Source organism: Lampetra fluviatilis, chromosome 11, assembly GCF_964198595.1.
Source record: "Lampetra fluviatilis chromosome 11, kcLamFluv1.1, whole genome shotgun sequence".
In the NCBI taxonomy this organism is placed as follows: Eukaryota; Metazoa; Chordata; class Hyperoartia; order Petromyzontiformes; family Petromyzontidae; genus Lampetra; species Lampetra fluviatilis.
In genome coordinates, this window is record NC_136285.1 from 399,602 (window position 1) to 415,511 (window position 15,910).

Genomic DNA, 15,910 nt, shown 5'->3' on the forward strand with positions numbered 1-15,910 from the left:
ACGCACCAGAGTCCACCAAAATACGCACCTCGACCCCCTGAATAGAACCCGTGTACTGTGGACGACCCCGTAGCGGCCGCAACTACCCTCCGTGCCAATCGGCACCATTGCGTCAGCGAGTGACACGGGTCAATCGGAGGCACCTCGTTGTTAACGACACATGGACCGCGCGGCGATGGTGATGCATGAGGTGACAGGCCTTGCCGGGTGTCTGATGCGCACCGACTTGCCTGTCCTGGCTGGTCTTTTCGCGCGACGTCCGTGGTCGAGGCCTCCTGCTGGGGCGGCCCCGGGATGCGAGCCCAACAGTCCCTGGTGAAGTGGCCCTTACGGCCGCAGCGGAAACACTCCACGTCGTTTCGGCGCGCGGCACCCCCTCTGTCCCGACGCTCCCGCGCCGGCGGGCCGGACCTCGGCCCTGTTCCCCCCCGAGCAGGCCACTGGGCGGAGGCGGCCGTCAACTCCTGCGGACCCTTGTCGTCAGGAACGTAGACCGCCTTCTTAGGATTCCACCCCGTAGCACCGCCTTCAACGATGGGGCCCCCTGTCCAAGCTGACACCTGTTTCCAGCGTCAGAGATTAAATTGAGCGTTCAAGCACTTAGCCGCAGCACGGGACGTCAACTTATCATGGCTGCACACTGGCATGGGGATCCCCAGGTCTCTAGACAATTCCAGCATCTTGCCCAACACAAGGGGCTCCAACAAATCCGGCTCCGTCTCGGGGTATGCTGCCATCGCCAGTTCCAGAACTGCGCCTCTGAAAGCCACCGGCGATTCATCAGGCGCCCTTTGCCGCTGAACAAATCTACGGTGGGCATCGTCCGGAGGCTCGTACGCATCCGCTATTTCCTCAAAGACACCCTGCAGCGTCCTCTTCTTGTCGGCCTTGATGGAGCGGAAGAACCGGACGGACTCGTCGTCGAGAAGTGTTGGTAGGACTTCCAGGGCCTCCGCGTCCGTCCATTTGGCGGAGCGTACGGCCGCTTGAAAACGGCAGGCGAATGCGCTCCAATCGCTGCCGATGGAGAATTCTTTGACCGTTGTTAAATGACGGCTGCGGGTCCTTGCTCCGCCGTCCTCCGCCGATGGTGACTCACGCGGCAGCGACAAGATGGTGTCACTCCGCAACGTGTGCAAGATGGCGGCTTCCCGCGGCGGAGGGCGCAAGATGGCGGCTTCCCGCGGCGGACGGCGCAAGATGGCGGCTTCCCGGCGTTCCTCCTCGGCCACGCCCAAGATGGCGTCTTCGTGCCGCGTGGTCGAGAGGGCTTAAGGCGACGGCAAGGCCCCAGCCCGCTGTTCCCCGCCGGGCCTCCCCGAAGTCGTCGCCGGCGTCACAAGGTCGCACAACTGCGCCAACACCGTCTTCAGCGCCTCCAGTTGAGCCGCCACCTGTCGCCATCTGTCCTCAGCGTCCAGTCGCGCGGATGGTGCCACCGAGGCGGTCACGTCCTGCACGCCCGGACCCCTGCTCGTCCCAGCGTCGCTTTCCTCCTCCATCGGTACCGCCACCGCTGGAGGGAGGTCATCGTCAGAAGATGCTGCAGAAGATGGTGCAGGGACGTTCCTCCTCCTGAGCTGTTTTGACATGCCCTTTCACTTCTGACACCAATGTAATAAAGGACTCTCTCTCACGTGACCCTAACTCCTCCCTCTCCCCACGTGACCCAGACTCTGCCCCCCCCTCAATCCTTGCTCGCATTACATTACAATGTGTAATACCAATTGCGTTATTTGTCAGTAATTTTTCAAGTTTGGCAAATTTGGACCATCACATCGTCCCACAATGGGCTAATTTTGAATTACGTCAGGGTAACGTTAATATCCACTGTGAAGCAGACAGTGCATATTTGTGCGGTTAATGACACCCACAATAATAACCAGGGAAGCCTGCTGGCTTCAAACTGCAAACTTCTGCAACAAGCCATGAGCGTGGTACTGCTGAGACACTCCTAACACGTAGCATCCATACACAGCATTTCTGGAACAATGCGTTGTTTCTAGAAGTGACGAAGTTGACAGGCACGGAGTGACATATTTATTTACTATATACAAGACTGAGACGCATGATAAAAGTTCAAAAGGATTTGCTTATTTTCCCTTTATATGCTTTTTTGCAGCACATGGTGCAGTCTTCTTCTTTCGTATGGCATTTTTGGGGATTGAAACATAAAAATTGATGTGGAGATTTGTTATCCATTTGACTGCTTCAGGAGTAGCCACGTGGATTTGTTTAATATCGCCATTGAATTATATTATCTGATTGGGCAGTCTTCCACGATATGTTGCATGGTCTGAGATGTTGCACCACAGTCACAAACTGGACTTTCGTTAATTTCCCATTTATGGAGAAAATATCCACATAGTCTATGGAATGTGTCCGGATCCGATTCAAGGAGGACCGGATCTTCCTCGGGAGGTCACATCCGGGTTGGAGGGTTGTGAGGTAACTGATGATGGATATCTGCAGCAGATTGGTATTTGCCCAGGCTTCCCTCCACCGTGCTTCGATGGTATTGTCATCATCATGGAGGCTCTTTGTATATTGCCTGAAAGGTTTTCTGGATTTGAGCCTGTGCAGTGGTGGCATGAATATGTCCTCTTTTATTGGGAGTCTTGGATTTCTGATGACCTTGTGGTACTCCCTCACACACGCGGCAGCACGGCAGAGCTGTGGAGGAGCGATATTTGTGAGGACTGGAAACCACGGGAGGGGTATGCTCATTCGTGTCCTTTAGATGATCCTCATAGCTGCATTTAGCTGTATAACCACCAGCTTCTTGTGCATATATTTAACTGACCTGCCCGTGCCGGAGCAAGCACTGATCCTTGTAGGAGCGCGTTATGGAGTAAGTGAGCTCTGCTGACAGTGTTCCCTAAGTGAACATGGTAACGCCAGTTGGACAGTAGCGATGATAGCAGTCATAGGGTCTGCTGGGATCTGAGGACCTATATAAATGTAGGACTTGAGTTATGGCGCGCCACGCATTCTCTTGTGCTGTTGCTATGCAAGCGAGCAGTGTACAGTGGGGGTATCTGAGGACACGGTTGTTGTCGTGGCATTAAGGCAGAGGTCGTTAAGAGAGGAGGCAGGTGTTAGGGGTAGCCGGGGGACACAGGCCAGTGATTGGTTAAGAGGGTAATTGCTTAAGGACTGGCGCCGCTCAGGCGGGAATAACAATGTCACGTGAGGCCGGGGGCCAGGGGGCGAGTGGTAAGCGGGGGGTGAGATAGTTGATTGGGACTAATTGGTAGGGGGATATAAGACGCAGTGTAACAGAGAGACGGGGAGTCTTGGTTGGAGCTGGAGTGATGGTGCCCGGGATAGAGCAGAGTAGAGAGTACGGTAACAATGATAGAGCAGAGCAGAGAGTACGGTAACAGTGATAGAGCAGAGCAGAGAGTACGGTGACAGTAATGGAGAGAACACAGCGTGAGGGAACAGTGGTAGCCATGCATCTGAAGGGTGCAGAGTAGAGTAGCAGTAGAGTATACAGACCTTGGGAGAGACAGAGAGAGAGCGGAGCGGAACCGCGGGGCGGAGCGAGAGAACGGGGAGACACGGAGGAATCGCGGAGCGGAGCGAGAGTACGGAGAGACGCGGAGCGGTGACGTTGAGGAGGTGGACTCTAAGTGTGGAATAAACGGAATGGAAAGACAACCCGAGTACGAGTCCTACATAAATAAAGTTTGGTTTGATTTCATTTATGGCATCAATGACCTCTTCTTCAGTGAAGGGGGATGACAAGGCTGTCATCGGTGCACATTCTGCTATTGATTGGTTTTGTGTGCCGGTCTGTAAGGATTTTTCCATTCAGCAGCATTTGTGTGGCGATGGCCTTGATGGGCACATTGGCGGTCTTGTTTGTTGGTGTCTCAGGAAGCGCCATGCTTTATAGCTTGAGTCTATGAAATCTATGACTCCATCGCTTCTGTCCACTTTTATTTTATGGATTCATTTAAGGAGTCCAGAAGAGATTTGCCACATTCTGGGTTTCCTGATTGTGTATTCCTGGAGTAGGGACTTGCTTCATTTGCTCCAGAATGGAGTGTATTCCACCCGGTAACCACATGGGTTGTGTGAGTGGTCAGCTTTGAGCACAAGCTTGGGGAAACGTTCGTAGTTTTCTGGCTCTGGGAGATGTCTTCAGTAAAAGGTTCCCAGTTGGCATTTCTGAAGTTGAATCATGGCATAGGGATGGAAGTGATTGTCAGGATTTCGAGCCCCATAATCACCAAGACCGGCCTATGCTGACTCTTCGGAACATTTTCCAGAACTGTTCTGGAAGCACACAGCAGTTCACCCGAACTGGCACATGACACAAAGCGCAGATCAGGGTTTAAATTCTTCCTCCATCGTGCAGAATAGAAGGTGCTTCGATCTTTAGCATCAAACAGGAGGAACAGGTTACTCGTTTTTGCGCAGTCAATCACTTGTTCTCCAGGTTTCATCGGTTGCATAGCTCAAGGCCATGTAATGGCTGTTAAAGTCACCGGTGAATACTGTGGGATGGGTCGCGGCAAGCAGCATGTTTTGGCTCTATGTGGTGATTGGAGGTTTGTTTTCATTTATCACAGAAACATCCTCGATTTTGATGATGATAGCTGTCTGCGAGTTGTTTTCTGCGTTCGTTGTGGTGAATTCGTTGAGATGGGATTTCGCGTATGTTGCTAGTTCATGCTTGGGATCGTCGTGTCTGGCAGCTAGCAGAAAGCCAGGGATTTTCATTTTTGGGGGTCTTTTGTCGTCGGCTGCATGGTTTTTTTGAAGCATGAGCACGTCGACCTTGTAGAGTTCGAGGAAATGTCCCAATAAGTTACACTTGGGCCTTAATAGGGCCTATACATGTATGTGGCACAAACGTAGTGACGGCCCCACACTGCGGTAAGTTTGTCCTTGTGAAAAGAACCTTTGGTGTTGCAATCCTGATCGAGAGGCTCTTTTCAGGCATTTAATTGCTGGGTTGATGATATTAGCTTATGACACGTACGTAACAGAGGAGACCACGGGAAGGTTGTCATCTATACCACATGGTGCAGTGCCGTGGTCTAGTGATATCGTGTTTACCACGTGTTGCAGAGATTCATGGTTCACATCTAGATGGCTGCCCTGGTTAATATTGCATGTCTGCTTCAGTGGATGTTAAAGATCCCATGACGTCATAAAAAAAATGAATAGGCCATCGTGTGCTGGAGTTATGGTCCAAATTTACCAAATTCCACGCAAATTAATCGATTGGGAAGTGCGTAGCAACATTGTCCCCTCCTAACATACTAATGCCTGCTCACGGGCCAGTTGCTGAGTCACCTTGTGCTGCAAAAGGGCATTTGTCACTAGGAGTGCCCTTTAAATGTTTGAGATGATACATGATGTAATTCATTTATCACATGTAACACGTTCTGAGACTCCCTGACATGAAGGGTGCTCTATTTAAAAGCAGCATCATTATTGTGATTATTAAATAATGATGACAGGTATCATGTACCACCCTGGAGCAGGAGCTCATATACAAAACTTCTAGATATACAATTCGCATTATAACACTGGAACTCACAGAGACATGCCAACTCCAAGGGAGTTTACAAGTTTTATTTCCATCAACCTAGACCTCAACAATCTTCCTCGCTACCGACTCAAGACCCGATCCCTCTTTTGAGATTGTGCTATCCCCATCCTAGGATCTCAGATCACGAATGAATGCTGGTAAAGAGTGGAACAATGCGGATGTTCAGTATAAACACCTCATTCGAGACCCAGACATCACACCTCCTGGCTTTGACATTCCTCGAAGTCACCTGTGTAACCATCAACAGCATCATAACATCAACAGGCCAATGCACACATCTCCTACATATATTGAAAATTAATGACACAAACCACAGTACTGCGACTGTGGCCAAACTATGGACCATGTAATAAACCACTGTCGTCTGCACTCCTTCAAAGTAGGAATAGCAAAAGTACACAAACTCTCTCTTCTGAATCCATCTCGTGGCTATCAGACCTCGACATTAGCATTCAGCTCCTTAACATATTGCCTCGTGAAAAAATAAAGTAGAATGATTATATACTCACTAATGAGCTCGAATGTGTGGTTCTTGTCCTCAGCTTGTTGCAGGAGAGGGAATTAGCATTCTGAAAAAGGAGAAACTTCTTAAGTTGTTCCCAAATATGAAGGATCTCTTGGCTTTCAGCCTCACAATAAAAGCAACTGTACTATCATCTCAAGGTGCGTACAATAATGTTATTACCATCATTGTGAAAATAATATTTGGCTGAGTAGCAGTGGTTTGAGTGCATGGGTTGCCATCAGAAGTGTGTTAATATAAATTCTAGTTATGGCTCAAGACGGTCCTTTTATCCTCCAAGGTTGGTAAAATTAGTAGAAATTTGTGGTAAATCGACAGCAATTTTCCTACAAATTGACTTTCATATGTCAAAGTTGTGTAATATTACTGCGATGAATTGTCACCAACTTGCAGTCCATAATTGGGTGGGAGGGTGGTGCAGTGGTAACTCGTGCCTCACAACAAGAAGGTCTCGAGTTCAGGTTATATTCCTGACGCCGCTCTTGTATAGGGATTCTATGTTCTACCCATATTATGAATGGGTTTCCTCCAGGTTCCCCGTGATCCTCTCCCATAACTTAAAAAACACACTTCCAACGCTGAAAGGTACCTGCAAATCACTCAATTGGGATTATACGTAATAACAACGACCCTGACTGCAAAAACTTGGCAGGACCCTGCTGAAAATGAGTTGAAATGCATTGAGATTTTCCTGGGTAAACATGCATAATAATGAAAAAAATAATTTGCCCAAATACCACCACTTTGTGTTGGCATGTATATGTGCATTTAATGTATTGCACATTATATGTCATTAACCGAGTGGCCAATGGTCCTTCTAGACTTGTTTATTCAAAAGCATGTGTTCAAGTAAGCAAACTCTGAACCAGTTTCGTCCGATTGGATTCCACAAGTCTAATTTATTTGACAGAGCTTCTACTTTTATTGTGACAATTATCAGGGTTAACATTTAGGGGCAGTTTCCATGCTCTCGATTTCTCTTGTTATTGTATTGGGATCCAGATCCGCATAGATACTTGAATCTGGTTGACCAAGTTGGTCACCAATGCCATTTACTTGTTTCTGATAGAGCACCTTTTACCCCGGGGTATCTCAGGGCGCTCTACGTGCTATAAGCAACCTACATCACATCTAGCCTCAAATATTTGAAAGGGACATTCCAGTAGCAGCTGTCCCTGTGCGCACACGGTGACTGTACCTGCAAGCGAGCATTAGTCTGGCAGTAGGGAGAGATGATTGCTCAATGTCAGCCCAATCAGTAATTTGTGAGTCATTTTTCAAATTTGGACAATGATGCCAACACACAATGGCCAACTAATTTTGAATGATGTCAGGGGATCTTTCACATTCACTGTGAAACATAGTATTGTTATAGTTAATACATACTGAAGTTTCGATTTAAAGCTTTCGTGACTGCAGGGATTCATCTTCTTGGTTCTTTCGGTAAAGTCACGTAGAAGGGAAGTAATAAAATAATAAAAATAAAACATAATAAAATAAAATGATTTTCACGACGTTTCGGCTACAACGCAAGCAGCCGTCTTCAGGTTATTATGTTTTATTTTTATTATTTTATTACTTCCCTTCTACGTGACTTTACCGAAAGAACCAAGAAGACATACTGAAGTAGTAACCAGGGAGGCCTGCCGGATTGGACCGCAGTCTTTGCAAAAAGCGGCGTAAGTGTTAGCTCTGGGCCATGTCATCATGTTTGGAGTTGATTTATACACCCAATAGTTAATCTGAATGCAGAAGCAGTAATTACATATGTCTCCAACTTTAGCGGCAGAGACCGAAGAAGCCGAACTTGTTGGAATCAAAATTGTGGAATCTCGCTATCGGATCACCGCAACGAAGACATCACGATATTTCAAGGCCGAATTGCCTTACTTCATACAGGTATGATGTGGCACACAGACAGGCTGTAGCCAGAGTGATATAATGAGTGTAGTATGTATGGGGTTTCTCTACCGACACGTGTAACCAGGGGCACTGTCTCACTTTCTGGCCGTGATCTCGCTGAGACAATAGGTTTGGTGAATGAACTCGGAGCTTTGAAATGATGGTACTTAGCGTTGTGTTCTACTCCATTCGTCACTGCATATTGCAAAGTGAGCTAGCGATGTGACTGGTGGTACTTTTGTTTGTGTGCACAACAGAGGTCTGTATAATGTGAATATCCAAAGGGCACGACTCTGCCTTCCATACCGCATGCCTGACTGCTCTGCTCAGGGTTCCACGCGATACCCATGGACACAACCGCTACAGTGGAGCCACTAGCAACGTCCCATATTATAAGTGCCTGCGAATTTATTGATCAGAAAGAGCCTTGTGCTCTCTCTCATCACCTTACAATAACTGATATTTTTAGCACATGCATTGCAAAATAAATATCCATTATCACAATTATCTCACCAATCAATTATCAATCAACCAAATTACCCATGAATTTCCAATTATACATTGCAAATGAAGCAATAATTATGAATTACCAATTAGTTATTGATTTTAATTACCAATGTATTATTCATTATAAATTACCACCACGTTGCTAACAATAAGTTAACAATGAATTATAATAAATCATCCCTGAATTACAATAATTCATTATACACAAACTATTACAATTTATTAATAATAATTAATAATAATTAATAAATTAACTATGAATATTAAAATTACCAGCTACTATTAAATGATTTATAACACATGGGATTAAGAGTGGATTCCTCTTACATGTGTAATGTTCTTGAAGGGAGACGGAGTCTTCGTAGAAGCAACACAGTTTATTTTACCAACAGTTTACACTAATCCCTAACAAAGGGGTAATGGCCCCTTCCACCCACAACCTGGGGAGGTACAGCCTCCGGGCTATCGTACCTACAACTCTCTCTATTCCAGCCCTCCGGCTAGCTAGACCTAGGGGAGGCTGACCCACCGCTGGCCCGGTGGGTCCCTGACCACTGGCCCGTCCGGACCTGGCCCTCAGAAGGGCATCAGGCCGAGGGATCCTCAGGGTCCTAACCCCACGACCACTGGCACCACACTGAGCCCCGGCCCTTAGAAGGACGTCGGCAGCTTGGGGTCCAGGGTCTTCTTCTTCGTCTTCTTCGTCTTCTTCGTCTTCTTCGTCAACTTCGTCTTCTTCTTCCGGCGGCTTCTGGCTTCAGCTTGAGACGGACTGACTCACGCTCTCAGGGACCCGCCTCATATACTCTTTCTCCCTGAGGGGCGGGGTTCTGGGAGATCGTAGCTTCTGCCAGCCCCCTCCCCTCGGAGGGGTTCCAATCGCCCGTTGGCCCGACCGGTCCGGACCGGTTTCTACCCTTCCCCCTGGTTGTGGCGTGTGTGTGTCAATCATGACCACCACACATGTAAGCACTCATGCAGTGGCTGATAACACCTTTATTTACAGAGCAAGCACTGCTCTGCTTTGTAAATCAAACTTGCTCGATCTTCAGGGCACATCGAACCAACATCTCACTCTGTGCCCGGTTGGGTGGGAATGTAGTGAAGCTGAGAGATGATTGACAATCCCGTACTCATCGTTATCTTGTTAAGAACAAATAAATCAAGTGCCACTGCCCAAAACGTAACAATAATGTGGCCAAATGCATGTGTATTTTGTCTGTGTGTCTCCGTGTCCGTGTGAGTGCCTCTGTCTCTTTGTGTGTCTCCGTGTTGCTTTGTTTCTGTGTGTGTGTCTCTATCTCCATTTCTAAGTGTGTGTCGCCGTGTCTGTATGTCTCTATACCCAACTTGTGCATGCGTGGCCGAGGGATGGTGGCTGATGTTTGTCATCAGGGGTACCTTCACCCCCTTAGGCTTTGTCTAACTAAAGACTGACTCCAAGGCGGGGTGGGGAAGGGGGGAGTTCGTTTCTCTGAGTACGGGACCAATGGACAAATTAAATACCAGCCGAGTCAGCTGGATCAAGAGCTAGTTAGAGTGAACGCCTCCCCACTTGACAGCCCCATTCAGGAAGTCACCCATCACCAATTTGACAATGCCACAATAAAGTTGACGCCCCGTGGGTGGTGGTGCTTCTTTATTCAGAAGTTAAAATGGTCACACTTCCAGCACATTTTGCACATGGCAGAGGCAGAAAATATTCATTCCCACGGGAACAAATATTAATACAAAATATTAATTATCTCTAATATTGAATGTCTGCACCCCCTTATTTTTGGCAACAAAATCAGATTTATTTGCATATAAGTCGATCAATGCCTTTCCATCTCAAACCTTAATTTTAAGGCCACTTTCCAAACTTCCTTGCAATAACAAATCTTCGTTTCTTTGGGGGTAAAATAAATACATGTGTATTGAATCCAACTGAGTCAAATACGTTGTTCTTCAGAGGCAACACATTTATTACACAACACGTATATACAAAAGGGGTAACTGCCCCTTTACCAGATACAGGCTAGGGTGATGACCACCCAGCTAACTACACTACCATACAGGAGTTATGGCTACGATGGACCGGACCCCCACTCGGGTCCCGAGCCACATGTTGGTGCCTCTTCAGACATAGAATGTGGAGCTTCCATCTTGCAGAACGAAGCGATCCTGGTCCCTCCCAGGGACCCACCTTATATCCTCCTGGGTCAGGGCCGGCTCCACCCTCGGCCCCGTCTACCTTTGCGAGCGTTCCAGCTCTCTCTCGATCCCTTTCGAGGGCTGTCCCCGGACACGTGATCACCCCCTAGCCCACCCCACCTGGAGGCCTCTCTATGGACACTCCGGATCATGTGCCTACGGGGTCAACCAGAGTGCCATGGCCCGGGGCAACCCTGTCCTAAGGCTGACACTCTCCCGCTCCCTCCTGTGGGAGCCCGCACTGCACGCCATGCGTGGTGCCCTCGCTATCCCAGGGCTCACCAAGCCCCGCTAGGGCTGGTACTACACCCACCTACGGGGTGTACGCACGCCAGCCTCACGCATACATAAGTACCTCGCACGACATGGCCCTCCACGGCCGGTACCACACAGTGACATCCCCAATGTCACTACACATGCTTAAATTTCTTCTCTTCGCGAGAACAAATGTTTGTTCCTCGATAAACTAATATTCAGGGGGAGAAATACTCAGGGGAACCAAAATTCGTTTACATTGAAAAGCCCCATGAATAGATGGAATGAATCGCCATGTCTCAGTCGTTCAATGCCACGATTTTGCAAGTGGAAACTTCGATCAAGAAGTGTGCATTACGTCTCTTAGTGTAATGGCTCCAAACCTTACAAATGCAAGCAGTGGAGTAAAATGAGTTTACACAACAACCCTGTACTATAAGTTCGGAATAAAAATGTATTTTTTTACACTGGAGGAGGAATCAGATGAGCTATCAAACTCTTTTTTTACGACAATAATGTTACGACAACGAACAATATAAAAAACGGTACTCGTGAAAAGTACAGGAAAGGTAAACAAATCACCCAAAAACATACAAAAAAACCGAAAACATCCCCACCCTACCAGGCAAAGTCCACTGACCTATTACGTTATTTTTCAGAAGCGAACTGGCCACAAATGATAGCTCAACAAAGTCGCTTTTCATGGAAATTTATAGCAGAAAAATTATCTAAATAATCTCAATGCATGTGGCGGGGAAACCAGAGGACCCAGAGAAAAAAATACACGTGACCACGGGAAAAACATTCGCACTTCGAATTTTGCTTAAAGTTGCCGGATGATGCATTGTTTCGCATACAATGTACGTTGATGATGAAGAATGCGAATGACCTGCTCAGCACAACCACATCACGTAATGTGCTGAGCAGGTTTATGAATGTAAAATCGAAGTATCTTTGGATAAGAAATGTATTTTTGGATGAAAATATATATTTTAAAAAGTCTATTTTTAAAAATATTTTTGGGTTCATAATATATCCTTAAGGTTAGGCTGTGTAATTATATGACTGAATTTCAGTCATAAGAGCCTCCTTGGCTTGCAGATATTATGTTGTAGGATACATATTAAATTATCAACTGTTATAAAATGTCCAACCAGTAGTTTAAGCTTCAGTTGTGTTATGTTCAGTAGATGGTGAGGGCAAGTGAGTCACATACGGCATGGTGGGGAGGGTAAGTTAAAGTCGGCTCTAGGAATTTCTGGAAGGGTCAGGTTGGGGTATGAAAACAGAGGTGGAGTGGGGGAGGACGTCGGAGGTGCTCGATAGATTTTCATATCGCATAATCGTGAGAGGTGGCCGGGTTTCTTTGAGGCCTGCATCTAGCAGGCTGATAATGATGTTGTACCCCTTAATTATTTGCTGCTTCTCATACACAGGTGGAGATTCGGAATGCTGATGGTTCACCGTCAAAAGAGGTGGACGTTGTCGCTAAAGTCCAAGTAGGTTCAGCCACCATTAATCCTCAGAAGATGCGCACAGACTCCAACGGGGTGACCTCATTCACTGTGACACCACCAAATGCCAACCAACTGACAGTCACGGTGAGTTTCATTTTTGTGGGTGTGAGAAGGTAAGGTCAGCAGTTACATACAGTAATACCTTGACTAGGCAGACCTCGGCTATGCAGCTGGACCAAGTTGGCCTCGAGGGCCTCCCATTTTCTCCAAGCCTATTCTCTATGATTTGGTAGACCTTATGTGGTTTGATCTAGCACCTGCTGAAATGGCGTATTTATATACAGTAGAGCAGCTTAAGAAGGGGTTGCCGGATTTACAAAAACATCATTACTCTTTGGTTCTTTCGGTAAAGTCACGTAGAAAGAAAATAGATAATATAATAATAGAATACGACGTTTCGATTGCAACACAATCAGCTATCATCAGGTATGAATGAATGAGAAAAACAAATAAAGTAAACTCAGAAATACAATGCAATATAACCAGAGAGTCGGCTAACGCAACAGTCAACACCGCACCTGGTTGATTATGTTCTTCCAAAGATTGATAAATCTGTGTTTGTTGACTGTTGTGTTGGCCGAGTCTCTGGTTGTATTGCATTTTATTTATGCGAACTTAATTTGGAGCTTTCGTGACTGCAGGAATTACTCTTTGGTTCTATCAGTAAAGTCACGTATAAAAATAAAATAATAAATTAAATACTAGCATACGACGTTTCGATTACAACACAAGCAATCATCATCAGGTATAAATGAAATATAAACACAAATCTAGTATACTTAGCAATGTAATGTAATACAACAAGAGTCGGATAACATAACAGTCAACACCCTACCTGGTTGATTACGTTCTTCATCAGAATGCTAAATTTGAGAGAGAGATAAAACACAGAACCAGAGACATATAGACAGACATATAAGCAGACAGATATCACAGAGATACATAAAGAGAGACAAACATAGGCACACAGAGAAACCACGCCTCTGTGTCGAGGCCTTAAATAGAGAGAGGGGCCGGGGGCGGAGAGAGAGGGAGGGGTTAGAGAAATTAGCATGTCAATGAGTGGCACGGTGAGTGGCACGGTGCAAAAGGTTGAAAAAATTAGGAGACAGGGAGAGAGACACACTGAATTAAATAACCTAGCAAAATTTCGAAATTTAATGTAATGCAACACAGAGAGTCGGTCAACACACAACGCATAGCCTGGTTGATTACGTTTTTCAATGATTGCTAAGTTAGAAGTTAAGTGTGAAATTTTTAAGAGAAACAAGACACAAACACGAAGAACAGACAAAAGCAGAGAGGGAGAGGGACAACAGCCGAGACACACAGAGAGAGCAGAACATAAGAATGACAAAACGAGTGGAGACAGAGAAAGTACACTAAATCAAATAAACCTAGCAAAATTTCGAAATGTAATGCAATGCAACACAGAGGGCCGGTAAACACACAATTAACGCATAGCCTGGTTGATTACGTTCTTCCAAAGATTGCTAAATTAGAAGTTAAGTTTTAAAGACACAGACACGAAGACCGATATACAAGCAGAGAGAGACAACAAAAAAATCCAGAGAGAGAGAGAAAAAACAAACTTAAAACTTCGTTGTGTGTTGACCGACTCTCTGTGTTGCATTACATTAAATTTCGAAATTTTGCTAAGTTCTTTAATTCAGTGTGTCTCTCTCCCTGTCTCCTAATTTTTTCAAGCTTTTGCACCGTGCCACTCACCGTGCCACTCATTGACATGCTAATTTCTCTAACCCCTCCCTCTCTCTCCTCCCCCGCCCCCTCTCTCTATTTAAGGCCTCGACACAGAGGCGTGGTTTCTCTGTGTGCCTATGTTTGTCTCTATGTGTCTCTGTGATATATGTCTGCTTATATGTCTGTCTATATGTCTCTGGTTCTGTGTTTTATCTTTCTCTCAAATAAAAAATTCCCAGGAAGAACGTAATCAACCAGGTAGGGTGTTGACTGTTATGTTATCCGACTCTTTGTTGTATTACATTACATTTCTAAGTATACTAGATTTGTGTTTCTATTTCATTTATACCTGATGATGATTGCTTGTGTTGCAATCGAAACGTCGTATGCTAGTATTTAATTTATTATTTTATCTTTATTCGTGACTTTACCGAAAGAACCAAATAGTAATTCCTGCAGTCACGAAAGCTTCGAATCTAGTTTAAAAACATCATTATTAAAAATAGCCTATTAGCGTTTTACTACGTGAAATTAGCATGAATAAATGTACACATAGACAAAAATATCATAAAAAAATTACAGTATTTGCTGTACCGTACTTACCACTCCAATCTCGAAGACTCTGCCTGGGGTGATGTACAGTGAGGGGAAAAAGTATTTGATCCCCTGCTGATTTTGTACGTTTGCCCACTGACAAAGAAATGATCAGTCTATAATTTTAATGGTAGGTTTATTTGAACAGTGAGAGACAGAATAACAACAACAAAATCCAGAAAAGAACGCATGTCAAAAATGTTATAAATTGAATTGCATTTTAATGAGGGAAATAAGTATTTGACCCCTCTGCAAAACATGACTTAGTACTTGGTGGCAACACCCTTGTTGGCAATCACAGAGGTCAGACGTTTCTTGTAGTTGGCCATCAGGTTTGCACACATCTCAGGAGGGATTTTGTCCCACTCCTCTTTACAGATCTTCTCCAAGTCATTAAGGTTTCGAGGCTGACGTTTGGCAACTCGAATCTTCAGCTCCCTCCACAGATTTTCTATGGGATTAAGGTCTAGAGACTGGCTAGGCCACTCCAGGACCTTAATGTGCTTCTTCTTGAGCCACTCCTTTGTTGCCTTGGCCGTGTGTTTTGGGTCATTGTCATGCTGGAATACCCATCCACGACCCATTTTCAATGCCCTGGCTGAGGGAAGGAGGTTCTCACCCAAGATTTGACGGTACATGGCCCCGTCCATCGTCCCTTTGATGCGGTGAAGTTGTCCTGTCCCCTTAGCAGAAAAACACCCCCAAAGCATAATGTTTCCACCTCCATGTTTGACGGTGGGGATGGTGTTCTTGGGGTCATAGGCAGCATTCCTCCTCCTCCAAGCACGGCGAGTTGAGTTGATGTCAAAGAGCTCCATTTTGGTCTCATCTGACCACAACACTTTCACCCAGTTGTCCTCTAAATCATTCAGATGTTCATTGGCAAACTTCAGACGGGCATGTGTATGTGCTTTCTTGAGTAGGGGGACCTTGCGGGCGCTGCAGGATTTCAGTCTTTCACGGCGTAGTGTGTTACCAACTGTTTCTTGGTGACTATGGTCCCAGCTGCCTTGAGATAATTGACAAGATCCTCCCGTGTAGTTTTGGGCTGATTCCTCACCGTTATCATGATCATTGCAACTCCACGAGGTGAGATCTTGCATGGAGTCCCAGGCCGAGGGAGATTGACAGTTATTTTGTGTTTCTTCC

The 15,910-nt window shown here is 45.9% G+C and overlaps 1 protein-coding gene across 1 annotated transcript in view; it reads left to right on the forward strand.

Annotated features, from left to right (window-relative positions):
- Positions 1 to 15,910, forward strand: part of LOC144934672 (complement C3-like) — a 332,072-nt gene that overhangs the window by 75,764 nt on the left and 240,398 nt on the right. Inside the window, exons 7-9 of the mRNA XM_078860722.1 lie at positions 6,112 to 6,232; positions 7,876 to 7,991; positions 12,386 to 12,550. Of these exons, the coding sequence (XP_078716848.1) occupies positions 6,112 to 6,232; positions 7,876 to 7,991; positions 12,386 to 12,550 (402 nt within the window). The remainder of the gene's footprint in view (positions 1 to 6,111; positions 6,233 to 7,875; positions 7,992 to 12,385; positions 12,551 to 15,910) is intronic.